The sequence below is a fragment of the Rutidosis leptorrhynchoides genome, chromosome 10, assembly GCF_046630445.1.
Source record: "Rutidosis leptorrhynchoides isolate AG116_Rl617_1_P2 chromosome 10, CSIRO_AGI_Rlap_v1, whole genome shotgun sequence".
NCBI classification, from domain to species: domain Eukaryota; kingdom Viridiplantae; phylum Streptophyta; class Magnoliopsida; order Asterales; family Asteraceae; genus Rutidosis; species Rutidosis leptorrhynchoides.
The window spans coordinates 322,465,944-322,481,362 of NC_092342.1; the positions used below are offsets into that span (position 1 = coordinate 322,465,944).

The 15,419-nt window shown below is 32.2% G+C and overlaps 1 protein-coding gene and 1 pseudogene across 1 annotated transcript; both read left to right on the forward strand.

The window, feature by feature from the left end:
• The first annotated feature begins 8,295 nt into the window (after positions 1-8,295).
• On the forward strand, positions 8,296-10,007 carry LOC139871289 (uncharacterized; annotated as a pseudogene).
• A 3,520-nt stretch (positions 10,008-13,527) lies between these two features.
• LOC139871290 (uncharacterized) lies at positions 13,528-15,243 on the forward strand. The gene has a single exon (XM_071859018.1). The coding sequence runs from the start codon at positions 13,528-13,530 to the stop codon at positions 15,241-15,243; it is 1,716 nt and encodes a 571-aa protein (XP_071715119.1).
• Positions 15,244-15,419: the final 176 nt, after the last annotated feature.

Sequence of the window (15,419 nt, forward strand, 5' to 3'; positions counted from 1 at the left end):
CCTATGGTCTCTTAATTCTCGTTTCACGTTATATACTCCGTAACATTTTATACTCCGTATATTGTTAATTTGTTAATAATAATATTGTTAAAATGTTAAAATGCTAACATGTTAAAATAGTGAATGTTTATAATTAAATAGTTTGGTTAATACATTTTTTTAGTTTATCGATTTCACTTTTTTTTTCTTCCTAAAATAATATGATTCTCTATAAGCGTCGATTTATTGACGTCTTAACTGATGTTTAAAATCTAAATTGAATTCCATGCAGTATAATTTAAGAATGAAGTACGAAAAATTAACTATAACAATATGTTGAAAGATATATGAGGCTATGTTGTTTCACATTAGCTGTTTGGATCATTAGATAAGGAAGTGGTGAAAAATTGGCTCGGATTGATCGAATTTTGTTCAATGAAGAACGGTTATCCTAATGGATAATGCGGTTGTTTTTGCGGGTGACAACCGCAGCTCTAATCATAAATTCTGGCGTCTTGTGTAAAGACCCGTCCTAATCCATAAGAACGAATACAATAACATATGATTACATCGCGAGGTATTTGACCTCTATATGATACATTTTACAAACATTGCATTCGTTTTAAAAAAAAAACAATCTTTCATTACATCGAAAGTTGACAAACATGCATACTAATTCGTAATATCCACCTATAAATGATCTAATCTGTCATTTACTTAATCATAATCTTTACTGAACTCAACGACTTGAATGCAACGTCTTTTGAAATATGTCATGAATGATTCCAAGTAATATCTTTAAAATGAGCTAATGCACAGCAGAAGATTTATTTAATACCTGAGAATAAACATGCTTTAAAGTGTCAACCAAAAGGTTGGTGAGTTCATTAGTTTATCATAATCATTCATTTCCATCATTTTAATAGACCACAAGAATTTCATTTCCAGTTATTATAAATATACGTCCCATGCATAGAGACAAAAATCATTCATATGGATTGAACACCTGGTAACCGATATTAACAAGATGCATATAAGAATATCCCCTATCATTCCGAAAAATCCTTCGGACATGATAAAAACGAATTCGAAGTACTAAAGCATCCGGTACTTTGGATGGGGTTCGTTAGGCCCAATAGATCTATCTTTAGGATTCGCGTCAATTAGGCGTGCACTAATTCTCAAAATTAGTGATGTTCCCTAATTCTTAGGCTACCAAGCAAAAAGGGGCATATTCGACTTCGATCATTCAACCATATAATGTAGTTTCGATTACTTGTGTCTATTTCGTAAAACATTTATAAAAAATTTCGCATGTATTCTCAGCCGAAAAATATAAAGGATAAAAAGGCAAATGAAACTCACCATACTGTATTTCGTAGTAAAAATACATATAACGTCATTGAACAAGTGTAAGGTTGGTCTTGGATTCACGAACCTATATTAATTATATATTTTTATATGTTGGTCAATATTTGTCTAACAATTTAGGTCAAGTCATAGTGTACCACAATTCTAATGCTCGAGTGTGACGATCGCTCCAAATCCATATGGACGAACACGTCATTCATTGATTTCATTGCGAGGTATTTGACCTCTATATGATACGTTTTGTAAACATTGCATTCTTTTAAAAATGCACACCATAAATGAATATTTAAATCAAAGGTTTTCGACATCTGATGATTTTTACATATAGACAATCACCATAAATAATAGTTTACAACAGTACTTCCGTTGACAATGCAGTCAAAATAAGATACATGGTGATGATTTGGTGAATGCAATGTTTCCTTGAAAAATATGTCATGTAAGACTCCATGCACATAGCTTGTCTAACATCTAAACAAACAGCGGAAGACTTCTAGGAAACCTGAGAATAAACATGCTAACAAGTGTCAACACAAAGGTTGGTGAGTTCATAGTTTTAATATTACACATAATCCGTATATCAATGTGGATTACAAAAGTCCAGTTGTATCATTCAAAACGTTTATCAATATGTTTTAAATAAAAGGTGGACCACAAGATTTCAGTTGTTTCATCCAGAAACGTTTATCAAAATATTCTACAAAATTGAGCACCCTGGTAACTAAACTTAACGTATATAATTTATACCCTTTGTATAATCATCTTAATAATACACGCAAACTAACGTGTACACTTCTCAATTAGCATACGTCCGTTAAAAGGCTAGTGCTCTAGCTCGGACGGGGATATCAAGCCCTATGGATCCATATATAACTACTCGCGCCTACCAGTTCTTATAACCGGCAGTTACTAGTTACCAAAGCTAAGGGATTTTCGGTTCAAACTCGGTGTAGAATTTAGTATGTACTTGTATCCATTGCGTTTAAAATAAAGTGCATGTATTCTCAGCCCAAAAATATAGATTGCAAAAGCAATTAAAAAGGGAGCAAATGAAACTCACGCATATAAATCTAGTATTTTTAGTATTTATAAACAGTAGCATGTATTCTCAGCCCAAAAATATATTGAGTAAAAGGGATCATATGAAACTCACGCATATAAATCTAGTATTTTCAGTATTTATAAACAGTCGCATGTATTCTCAGCCCAAAAATATATTGAGTAAAAGGGATCATATGAAACTCACGCATATAAATATAGTATTTTCAGTATTTATAAACAGTCACATGTATTCTCAGCCCAAAAATATATTGAGTAAAAGGGATCATATGAAACTCACTGTTTAATATTGATATACAATATTGTAGAAAAGCACGTAGACGCATCGGAGATGATAAATACGAGGTTTGATTCACAAAAATACCCTCGAACATTACCCATAATTTCCTTGGCAATAACCCATATTTTCCTTAGCTCTAGCTCGCTCGGAAACTTGTTTTGAAAATTACTTGGACAGCACTCCGTCGTAATATTTTATGTACATTATTATTTTTGTATCGCAAAAATAATAATACTAATAATAAAAATAATAAGATTAATAATAATCTTATTATTATTAATAATAATAATAATAATAATAATAATAATAATAATAAATAAATAAAATAAATACGGAGTAATGTGTATATTTGTGTATGTGTGTGTGATTAACTGGCCAAAACTCGAGAATTTATAGCACCTGACCCATTTTTACACCCCATGCGATCGCATGGGGTTTGTACTGGATAGCCATGCGATCGCATGGCTAAGATTTCCAGCTCAGAACCTTTTGTCAATTAGCTTGTCGACATGATTTTATATTAATATAATATATATAATATATTTAATTTAAATAATTAATTATATATTATATTAAATTCACATGCATAGTTGACTTGTAATTTTCGTTCCGATAAGTCGTACGTCGTCACTTGACTTATGTCCCGGTTCTGGTTTTTCGAATGTCCTTTCGTACATTTAGAAAACTTGCATTTTACGTTTCGTGTCACGTACCTTTGTCAAAATATAGCCTTAAATTATCCATAACTATACCACTCATAGTATATCTTAAACTTTTGAATGTTTTGGCCATTTACTTCTATAAATCATCGTCTCGTTATTTGTTAAAATACATTTTAAAATAGTGTTTACTGTAGCAAGTCAATTTCACTGTAGCAAATAGTGATTTTCGAAAACATTGTAGCATTTTGGGTACTGTAGCAATTTGAAAATACTGTAGCAAATTAGTGTTTTACTGGTTCATCTTAAACGCTTTAGTTAACTTATCTGAATATCAATTGAATCAATAAACGAATGTTACTATCGTTTACTAAATAACTTTAAATCATATATATTCAATTAGATATATAAACCAATAAGTTTAATGTACGGTATCATGCAATTAAAACATTGTTACCTTTTCAAGTTATAGTATATATGTATCTATTTACATATAATTGTTCGCGAATAGTCGAAAACAATCGAAGGGTTTTTAAATATATAAAAGTAGTTCAAAAATTTTGAGATTCAGTTTTACAGACTTTGCTTATCGTGTCTGAAATGTTAATCTTACAAAGATTAAGTTTAAATTTGGTCAGAAATTTTCGGGTCATCACATCGAGACTAATATTCAAAAGTCAACAAAAGTCAATTTGACTCAAAATAATTCCCAAAATTTATTCATGATTATTATATAGTTTAAATATCGTCGTTTTATATTTTTAAATATTTTTAAAAGATTTATTAGAGTAAATAATATTATTCATTTATTAATAAATAAAACTTTATATAAAAATATATTTTTATATATTTTAAGTAATAAAGTTCATTAATATCATAAAAAATATTATGATAGGTTTTATTAAGGTAAGTATATTATTTATATTACATATTTATTTGATAAAATAACATTGATAATAATAATAAGTAAAAGTTGTATTATTTTGTAATAATAATTATTATTATTCTATTAATAAAAATATCAATATTTATATTCACTAAAAAAATGATATTATGATAAAATGATAATTCTAATTATAATAACTTTAATATTTACGATACTTTTTAATATTAACTTTAAAATAATAATTTTATTTAAAATGATAATAATAATGATATTTTATAATAACAATGACATTTCATTTAACTTAGTCATAAAACGTCCCAATTTAAAATAATATATTTAATATATATATATATATATATATATATATATATATATATATATATATATATATATATATATATATATATATATATATATATTATTTAGAATTGTAAATTTGTACATAATATATATGTTTGAAATATTTATCTAATGATATAATATTTAGTCTTTCAAAACCAATTACATTTCAAAGTTCGTTTTATATAATTTAACTCGTTTTAAATAATAGTAGTTATTTTACCAAATAATGGTTTTAATATGAAAACTAAATAGTTGATTTATCAAGGGACACGAGTTTATCAAAGTAAAGTACACCTTTGAAATTTAAACGAAAATGATTACTAACTTTTGACTAACTCTTGTTAATGACACTATTGCAAATCACTTTTACCAAATATTTCGGATACCGTTAAAAGGAAAGATTTTCTAAATCAAAGTGGACCTCTCAATAGAGACTCGTAGCCATAATTCAATGTATCTGATAAATCAATCATTTGATATATCTTTTAATTCCATCGATAACTATTTGAATATATTATGAAACAAATACGTTTATGTAAAGTATTATACGTCTAATACTTTGTTAATGTTTTCAAGTTATAATATATACACATATACATATATAATCATATTCGTTCATATAATGGTTCGTGAATCATTGGAATTTGGTCGAGGTTAAATGAGTGTATGAACATAGTTTAAAATTCTTGAGATTCAACTTACAAACTTTACTTATCGTGTCGGGAATATATAAAGATTAAAGTTTCAATTTGGTCGAAAATTTACGGGTTGTCATAGTACCTACCCGTTAAAGAAATTTCGTCCCGAAATTTGATTGGGATGGTCATGGCTGACAATAAGTATGTTTTCATGACGCATATAAGCTGAAGATTAGGGTTTTATCATCATTGAGTAATATGGATAAAACCATTTGATTTTGTGAAGAGTGCGAGTGAAGCTATCACCAAAAGAGTTAAATGAGTAGGTACAGATTCGTCATATCTTTTGACGTAAATAGGATTGATTTCAAGTTCAAGAGATTTGGAGAAAATCTTCGTAATAAGATTTGGTTCTTCAAAAATCCAGGGCATTGGGATCCGCTTTAAATGCGATCATCTGTTTTGATTTCTCTGTCGGATATTTCATTATAAATTAACTTCTTCCGTTCCGTTACTTTTACCATTCCTATACCCAATTCCCATATTCAAAAGATTATGAAAATGCTTAATCCAGTTATGATCCTTGTCCTTACCCTTACTATCGCAACAATCATTCTCCTTTTTCATCTTCCACCAGAGGAATTTGCTTACTTCTACTTTGCCCTTGGGGTTATAGTACTTTTAATTCTCCCGTGTCTTTATGTTGCGATCAGCATTGATATACACGGTTTGTAATTTGTGTTGTTATCGGGTTTTATATTTTTCCTTATATTTCGATGTCCCTATTTCTGTCTTCTGTAATCATTGTCATCCATAGTTAATGCTCTCTCCTATTTGCTGTGATTTATACCCCAATTTCTATTTCGGAGTTTTGTCCTTTCGTTTCTTCTTCTTGCAATTAAGCACCGCTTGTAATGGTCCAGAATTTGCAGATATAAATTTCGGAATGAACACTGTTAATGTTCTAAGAAGGAAATGGTAATGGCACAATCTTGTTTTGTCAAATTATCAGAATACCCTGAAAAAGACCGAATCATCAAGAAAATATTTGTTGTTTGATATTTTAGAGGTTAAATAGAATACAAGAGTCGTGTAGCATGGCACATGATGACGTTATGATCTGTGAATCATCACGTTCCATTTAGAAACTCAGCATGAATTACTGTAATATAATCACGTTGATCAAGTGTCATTATATTATACTAACTCATGCTTCAGTTCCCAACACTACTTCAAAACATTCATAATTTAAACTCGATGGTTTCAGAATTTAGAAACTAAAATAATTTCTTTTATGATGTAATACAGATAGTGCGAAGAGGTAAATGATTTCAGATAAGAATAATTATGGAAATATCTTCAGAAATATGGAGGATATTTATAATGAAAGATATAATGATATCTTAGAATTTCTAATATCAGAGGATGATGAAGGGTATTGTTTGTAGGGGTTTAGAGTCAGGAGCAAGGTATTCGTTAATAACTTCAGCAGGCACTGAATCATTTGGATCCTTTGAAGTCAGGTTCAGTCTATGTGATTTGTCCACAGCCTCCTTCATACTTTGCTAAATCCGTTTTCCAATTCCAAAACTTCTCTTTTTCTGAGCTTTGCCAATACACTAATCTTTATCATCAAACTTTTTACTGCTAAGGTCGTTTACAGTTTTTGTTGCTTCATCAACATTTCGAGAACTAGTTCGTGGTTCAGAGTGTTTTTCAGAAACTTCACATTCGAAGTATGTAAGCCTTGGAAATAGACGTTATATGTATGACTGTTGGTGTCAACATGCTGTGAGATTTCAAAATACTGATTTCTAATTCCCAATGATTCATATGGCAATTCTCGTTACAAGAGGCAGATGAGTAAATGATGAGGTTTTGATAAATATAATGACTTTTCGGAAAATCTCAGATCATTACGGTTGCTGATAAGTTTACTGCTAATGTGGCGAGATATGAAAGGTTTCCCGGTAACAATGGCGAAAGGGCAACATATATATCAAGATTATGATAAGGCTACTCCGAATGAAAAATCGAAGCTGTCTTGCTGGAGCTGTGATAGAATTTGCTACTTTGAAAAGGAATTGCAAAGTTATTTTTGCTAATAAATGCCAAAGAATCTGACACAGATATGTGTGGAATTATGACTTTAGTTTCGAGTGCTTTTTAAGTACATAACTGTGGGTAATATGTGGTTGAATTATCATCTCGATTGCTCATTATTTGAAGTGTCTTCAAAAATTTTCGAAGGGTTTGAACACAGATTGTAATCGTTAATATACAGAGCTAAACCATTTACCCTAGTCTCTTAAAAATAATTTTTGAGGTTAAATCCAATCTATGTTTTATAATTATAAACTACTAAAAAGTTTTCAAGATACAGAGCTAAACTATTTTTTACAATAACGCGCGAGCTTTTATTGCTCGTTTAAACTATGTTCAAATTCGTGCTCAAACGCTTAATTTCGACTCAAATGAAACTGTTAAAGAGTCGAATTCGAATAATTTCTAAGTAGCTAAACTCGTTTACAATCAGGTTGTGCCCTCTCATTAGGGTCCCTATAAGATGTTTATTTGATTAAAAACATTTTTTTTTTTTTTTTACAATTATTACTAAGTTTTTAAATACTTTTAATATTCGATAAACTCAAAATAAGGCAATCAGCTACATTTTTTTGCATTGTAAAAAAAGTTACAATTAACCGGCGGCAGTAATCACTCAGGTCTACCAACTTCAACCTGACCGGCGCGACTTCATTTTCACGGTACGGTGGCGCTCTCTACAACTATTATATACTGTTTTGTTTAAAATCAACTTGATTATATACAATCTGTTAGAAAACTTTAATCAATTACACTAAACTTGTTTCATTGTATTTCACTAAACAGACCTAAAAAAATTTTAGTATCAACGCCTCATTTGCTTCATATTTTCATTTAAACCTAATTTCGTTACTTGAATCTACCTTATTTGTTACTCTTGCTTGTATCTGTGCGTGTTCCTGTTTTGGTAAAAGTAGCAAAAAGTATAGATATTATGTTGATCCTTATTGGTTTAAGAAATGGTGAGGCGTTTATTGTATGTTTGATCGTTCTAATGAGAATCAGTTTGTTCAACTGGTGTATACAGTGAATTCATCGGATTTAAAGCAACATGATAAAGGAACATACACACTAATTGTAGATGGAGAGGATAATCAGCTATGATATCTTGACAAACCCCTCCCGTGTTTTGGCTTTGGAATTGGGTGGTTTTGGTGAGTTCATTTCTGATCATGTTATTTGTCTGATATATTTGTGTGTCGACGTGCTATGCTAGCTTATGCGTGCAAAACATTAGAAATTGGAGCTTCGACCCTTTGATTGATGCATGGGTCGATATCTGGTTGCATTGTGAATTGAATGGGTCAAAGAAAGAAGCTACAAAGAAGGGGATGGGTGAACGGGTCAAGGAGGTTGAAAACTGCTGAAAGTGTACACCACCTCATAAATCACTTTATTCACAGATTTATGCTATTAAGGTGATAATATTGGTTTGGTTACATAATTAAACTATGGAAACTATTTGCAACAATTATTAATAAAAGAAGATAAAGAAAGTGTTTGCATGTCAACCAATCCTGCTATCTTTTGACCCATTTTGCACACGTACTGCCACCTCCTTAAAACATAAACATCTTATTGTGGGTATGTATGTTTTGCAGTTTGTTGTTTGGCTTCGTATTCCCTTTGTTATGATATTCTGCAACAATTTTGTACTTCAGAAATTACTATCAAAAGGATCCAAGGGAGCGAACAGGACTGGCTGCCAGTGCAATCGCTGTACGTATTTAAATTTCGGAAAACCAATCTGTGTAGGCCCGTTTTAAATGACTAACTCAAATAACAATATTCTTTAGCAGTATAAATCCCATCTTATTTTATTCTTTATTTAAATTTAAACTAGTGCTTGTCATAAGAAGTATATATAACTCTTATGATATGGTCAACGCTTATTGGTCACGATCCTGTTGATATGGTAGTTGGATATGTGGTTCAACTGTTTTATGCCACAAATCAAAACGAAAAGTTGATCAACAGGTTAAGGATGGATGATCTAATGGTGTGCATATATTTATTAACAAATGAATTTGTGATGTTTAATTTATATTATTTGGACCGAGCCTTACTAAGTTACGGCGGCAGTGGGCATGTGTTCTATTGTATATAGAGCAAATTAGTATGCATGAATTAATAGTCAACAATGTTCAGATCTTAGTTAACCTTATATTGAAATCCTCTTTTACGTACATTAGTCTGTTACCATGCTAAACAATTTGCTTTAGTTGTCAACTTTTCATATTCCAACTTCCATTTTTGTAATTGATCGGGTAGTATTATGTTCATGTCGAGCATAATTAAAATTCAATGCTGTAGCTGTGTATTCTTTTATTTAAGCCAAAAGTATTATCCCGGATTCACATATATTTCTTACTACATATTTAGGGTATGGTTATGACTAGTCATCTAACCCAAGTTTGGTTGCATTGCAGGCTCTAATATTCACAATTGCAGTACTTGTTGCGATACTGATTATCACCATTTGATTATTCGATGAAGAAAAGCTTGTATGTGAACGTGAATATGGTGTTGTAACTTGTAAATTTTGAAGGTTAGTCTTAAATCCTTAATGATGTTCCCATATTACCTAGCTGTAGAAACTGTAACTGAATGTCAACTGGTCAACTATGCAACTGATTTGTACTCAAATCTTTTAGCATCAGCAGTTTAGTTAAACTTGTGAATTTGATACTTTACCCACACTAATATTGCATTAGCAATGTCTGAAATCTAACATGAACATGGTGAGTTACATTAGAGTGACCCATTTTGTTTAGTTGATTATTATATTGGTCAATGTCAGACCGGATGTATAATTTAGAGTATAACTAGTTGTTGAACCCTCGCTTCGCGCCGGGGGTTCGGTTTTCAATGTATTTTATTGCGTTTAGTTTGTAAAATTATTTCGTGGCTAAAGAATGATGTCGTTGAAGCGCAACTCGAGTCGAACTAAAAGGCATAACCCGTGAAAGATTTAAATGTTATTTTAAATTAACAATATATGTCCATCTCCGCGTTTAGCTATGTAATTATCGACTTTTTAAAAATTTAACGCAAAATCAACGTGTATGAAAAGTACCCCAATTTTTTAGCGTTTTTTAAAAAGAGTCCGTTTTGCGTATAGTTAGTGACATTGTGTTCCAAAAATTATTTCGAGTTTAACGATGGTGTCGAAAAAATTTAACTCGTTGCGAGCGAGAAGATACGACCCGTTGAATATTTGGGTGGAGTTTATTTAAGATTTTTTTATGAAAATGGTTATTTGACACTTTACCCCCATGTTTGGGGGGTCGATTTGAATATTTAAAAACGTGTGGTGTCTTTATTGGTGTAGTGAAATTTAATTAGAATTTTAAAAAAAAAGTGAAATGACGAAAATGCCCCTAGTTACTATTCACCATTTTTGTTTGTTAGATAGTATAGTAATTAGATTATTATTATATTATACTTAATTAGGTCTTGCTCTACGGCATATATGAGTTCGGGCTAGGGGTGTGCATGGTACGGGAAGAACCGAAGACCGTACCGGACCGAACCGATTTCGAACCGAGCCGAACTTTTTCGGTCCGGTCCTTGGTCCATAATTTTACGGATTTTCGGTTTTCGGTATGGACAGAACCGGACCAAAAACGAAAAAACACTAAAAATACCTGAACCATACCGTACTGAACCTAACCGATAATATTTGGTCCGGTCTTTGGTCCATGTTTTTGCTTCAAATTGGGATTCGGGACGGAACCGAACCGAACCGAACCAGTTTGGTCCGAAACCGTTCCACGCACACCCCTAGTTCGGGCCCGTCAGGGTTTTAGAGTTTTTTTAATGTATTTGTACAATGACTAATATGATACGTAATACATACGGGGTATTCATTATTATAAATGGTATCAGAACGAGTCTGCGGGTTTTGTGGGTCTGATCCCGAGTTGGTCGGTAGTTTTTCCAGTTTTCATAATCCTGGTTTTGAGAAATTGGCAGCTGTTATCCAATTTGTTGAAAATGACACATAAATGAAATAAAAAGTGGAAAATGGAAAAGATCATATTCTACACTACTACACATACAGCCTTTGTTATTTTGTGAGTTTGGCTGTATATAGTTGTTGGTAAATAAATCAATTTTTTTTTTTTTTTTTGTGTACACCTTTTTTCCATTCTTTTTTGAGTGTTGAGTTCAACTCCATTTGTTAATGTTCTTAGATATTGCATGCTCTATACAAGGAAATTAAAATTGCAATATGTTATCTTTATCTTTTTTGTTTTGTCATTATAAACCTTTGATGACGAGGTTAAGTAATCTACTAGTAGTTGGAGCTGCTAAGGAGGAATTGACTTTTTCTTGTCAACGTATTGAATTTACTTCGAGACCGTATAATTTCAATTATATTGAGCTTGAATTTACACAATTTTTCTATAGCTTATTGTGAGTATGAACATCGAAGATTTTCAGGTCGTTAGCTAGTCTAGTTGAACTTTAGCTCGTTTTTGTTCTTACATGGCACCGATCAACTTGGGTGTTAAATTGTGTGTACGAAGCTTCAACCAAGTTGAAAATACGTAACCCGATGTTATTTATATACTAGTCATAATATTCCCCCAAAAGATTTCGGATTCAAAATTCAATAGAAGCATATTTTGAGGCGGTCATAGAAGGGTCTGAAAGTTTACGGAATAAGTCAATTAGAATGCGTACATATGAGTAATTATACTCGACCTATTAAGTAGTTTGAACAAATTAAATTTGTATTAGATGATGTTAACATTATACATCAAATGTATCTTAAATACATAGTTTGTTGTTTAATGAACGGTTCAACTAATGAAGTTTATGTGTGTAGTTAAACAATGAGTGTATGTAATTTATGATTTGTTGGTTTGTATATAAAATAAGGAGAATTTGAAGGAAAAATGGAATGTTTTGTGTTGCGGATATAATGGAAACGAGTGGTGTGAAAGAAACGGGTTGTTTGTTTTAATATATATGACTTAGACATCACGATACGCGGATTCGATCTGTCAATTGCAACAAACAAACATACATAATATGGTCAACAATTTAACTCTACACAACATGCATAAATTCTATTATATATTCTAGTACTATAAATTAATGCGAGTAATAATGTATTTTAATTGAATTATGATCATTATTATTTATTATTTATATTTTTTCTGTTAAACCGGTCACTAACTTGGTCGAAACGCAAAAGTTTTTAGCTTATATAAAATAATATCTATATCTATAGTTTCATATGGAAATGATGTGCACATTTTGATAAAAGAAGGGATGGATGATTAATGGAACTTTTACTAACAACCTTTACAAAAAGGTAAAACGTACACATACATTATACAATGCATATTTACAATGACGTAATATATATAAACATTATTTACCTCGATGCTTGAACACGTAATAGGTTAGAAGAGTTTTTTAGTTACCACTAGACCAAAAATTCTCTTATTATAAAAAACTACAAAAAAGGGAATACAAGTCCAAACCAAATACAAATCTAAAAATTCTTTAAGTAACATGATTGTTAGGTTGAATTAATAGGTTGATAATTTATTACTCTCATATCAGGATCGGGATATGTTAAATGTTCTTTGGTCATTGAACAATCTTTTTAAGTGTGAATGTAATCGAATGTCAAATTGAACAACTTTTTTTTAACTATGGATGTAGTAAACAATGATATTTTCATCATTATTATATGATAGATGTATCATAATTGTGAAGTTACATATTTTAAAAGACCAAATTAATTTTTATTTTTTATTTTTTTTTGCTAAAAATTGTTGTTAATGCGTGTTATATTATTGTACAATTTAACAACTGACAATTAAAAATGATAAAGACTCGAAAGTCTAAAGCTATTATTTATACTTGCTCACCGATTTTAGGACCAAGAACCATAAAAGATATCTATGACGTACTTTGGAAGTTTTATAAAACGTGACACTACTAATGTTTGTAAAAAATCGTTTCTAGAAATCATCACATCTTTAATGAGCGTATATATATTTACCAAACCTTTTACTAATATTTGGTGTCAAGTACTCCATAATATAATATAGAGTAGAAAAACCAAACACTTTACATAATTTATTACTTCATCAAAAGCTTTAAAACCCAAAACAACACACAAAAGCTTCCTCAAAATACTTTGTTCCTTTTCTTTCTTCCACCCAAAAACAACACTCACCGGAACCCATGGAAGAAGATGGAGAACAAACACCAAGAACTCCATTTTGGATACAAAGCACCACCAATGTCCGTCGTGTTGACCTCTACCGCCGCCGTGCCTCCTCCCTATTTTTCAACTCCGGCGTCCTCATCATTATCTTACTCTCTCTTGCTATTCTTTGTTTGGTGTTTATAATAATCCCATCACTTATTTCAAATAAATCCCACATTTTTAAACCAAATTCAATTAAAAAAAGTTGGAATTCGATTAATTTAGTCTTGGTTTTATTTGCTTTAGCATTTGGTTATCTTAGTAGAAACATTAATAAAGATAATGATATTGATATTAATACACCAAGATTTGAAAATGGGTTTAACCGGACTATATCCGATTCATCAACCGGAGCTCCGGTTACAAGTCCAGTGATATCAACCACAAAACAATTGTATGATTTCCCTGAGCAACCTATTTTTGGGTTAAGAAAGCATAGAAGCACTAGCTCTTACCCTGATCTCCGGGAACTTTCACCGCCGTGGAACCACCGGAGATTCTCTGATGATACCCATTTAAACTATGATCGATATTATTTCCGGCAAGATCAAGTTGATACTACAATGGATCTTCCTAAAGCAGAATCACATGCTCCGCCGCCACAGCCACCGTCTCCGACGCCTATTCCGCCGGAGTCTCCGGCGACAAGTACAAAAGAGAAGCCAATCCGAGCATATCACAGTGTTGCTGCAGACCCAAAAGAAAAAGTCAACAGCTTGGAGGTCAATAAAGTAATGCTGCCGGAAAAAGAAACAAAACTGCCGGAAAATCATTATTCCAGTATACCGGAAGAAACTGCGGTTAGAAAAAGAGACAAAGTAAAGCGAAGAAGGGCAAGAAGCTCGGAACCCAGAAAAATGTTGTCACCGGTGAATGATCCGGTTCCGGATCCGTCATCGTCGGAGCTTTTGAACTTGCCGGGAATTCAAGAATTTGACCTGAAACAAGTAAACATGGAACTGAAAAAATCAGGCAATGCAACTAAAGACTTCTTTACATCTTTCGTTAACAAAAAGAAGAAAAACAGAAGAAGGCAAAGAAGTGTTGACAATTTGGATGCTTTACTACACCATTCTCAACCGCCGGAAACAATACATCACCGACCACCGCCGCCTCCACCACCACCACCGCCACCGTCACTACTCAACAACTTATTCACATCAAAAAAAGAAAGACGAAAGAAAACTTCATCAACACCACCGCCTCCTCCTCCGCCGCTACCGCCGCCGTACACTGCGGCGCGTGCACCAAGACCTACTACCACGCGCGTGTCACCTTTCGTAACGGAAAAACCTACAGTCCCAATAAAGAAGAGTTTTTTTAGCAGCATTGATGATAGTTCAAGTGGCGGTGAATCTCCGATGAATCGAATACCGCCGCCACCGCCAATGCCGCCGTTTAAGATGCCGGATTGGAAGTTTCCTGTAGAAGGTGATTATGTTAGGGTACAGAGTACTCTGAACTATGATAGTGGATCACCCGACGGAGATGAATCACAATCGCCGTCTTCCGCCGTGGCGTCGCCGTTATTTTGTCCGAGCCCGGATGTGGATACAAAAGCGGATACTTTCATAGCAAGATTTCGGGCCGGGTTAAAACTTGAAAAGATGAACTCATTTAACGCAAATCATAGCAATAGGATGTCTATTCTTGGCCCAGACCCAGGCCCAAGTCATAGTAATCGGTTTTGAATGCATTTCAGTTTATTATTTATATTCGTTTTTATATTTTATATTAAATAATATTATTGTTTCTTTTTTCTTTTTGTTGTGATGTGGTGATTAGTTGATTTGAGAGGATTTATAATAACTAGTAAAATGGGCCCGCGCGATGCCGCGGGGCCTTTCGGGTTACGTGTTCATAGTTA

Excerpts from the sequence above, each read along its gene's own strand:
- LOC139871290 (XM_071859018.1), top strand. The coding sequence starts at position 13,528 with ATGGAAGAAGATGGAGAACAAACACCAAGAACTCCATTTTGGATACAA.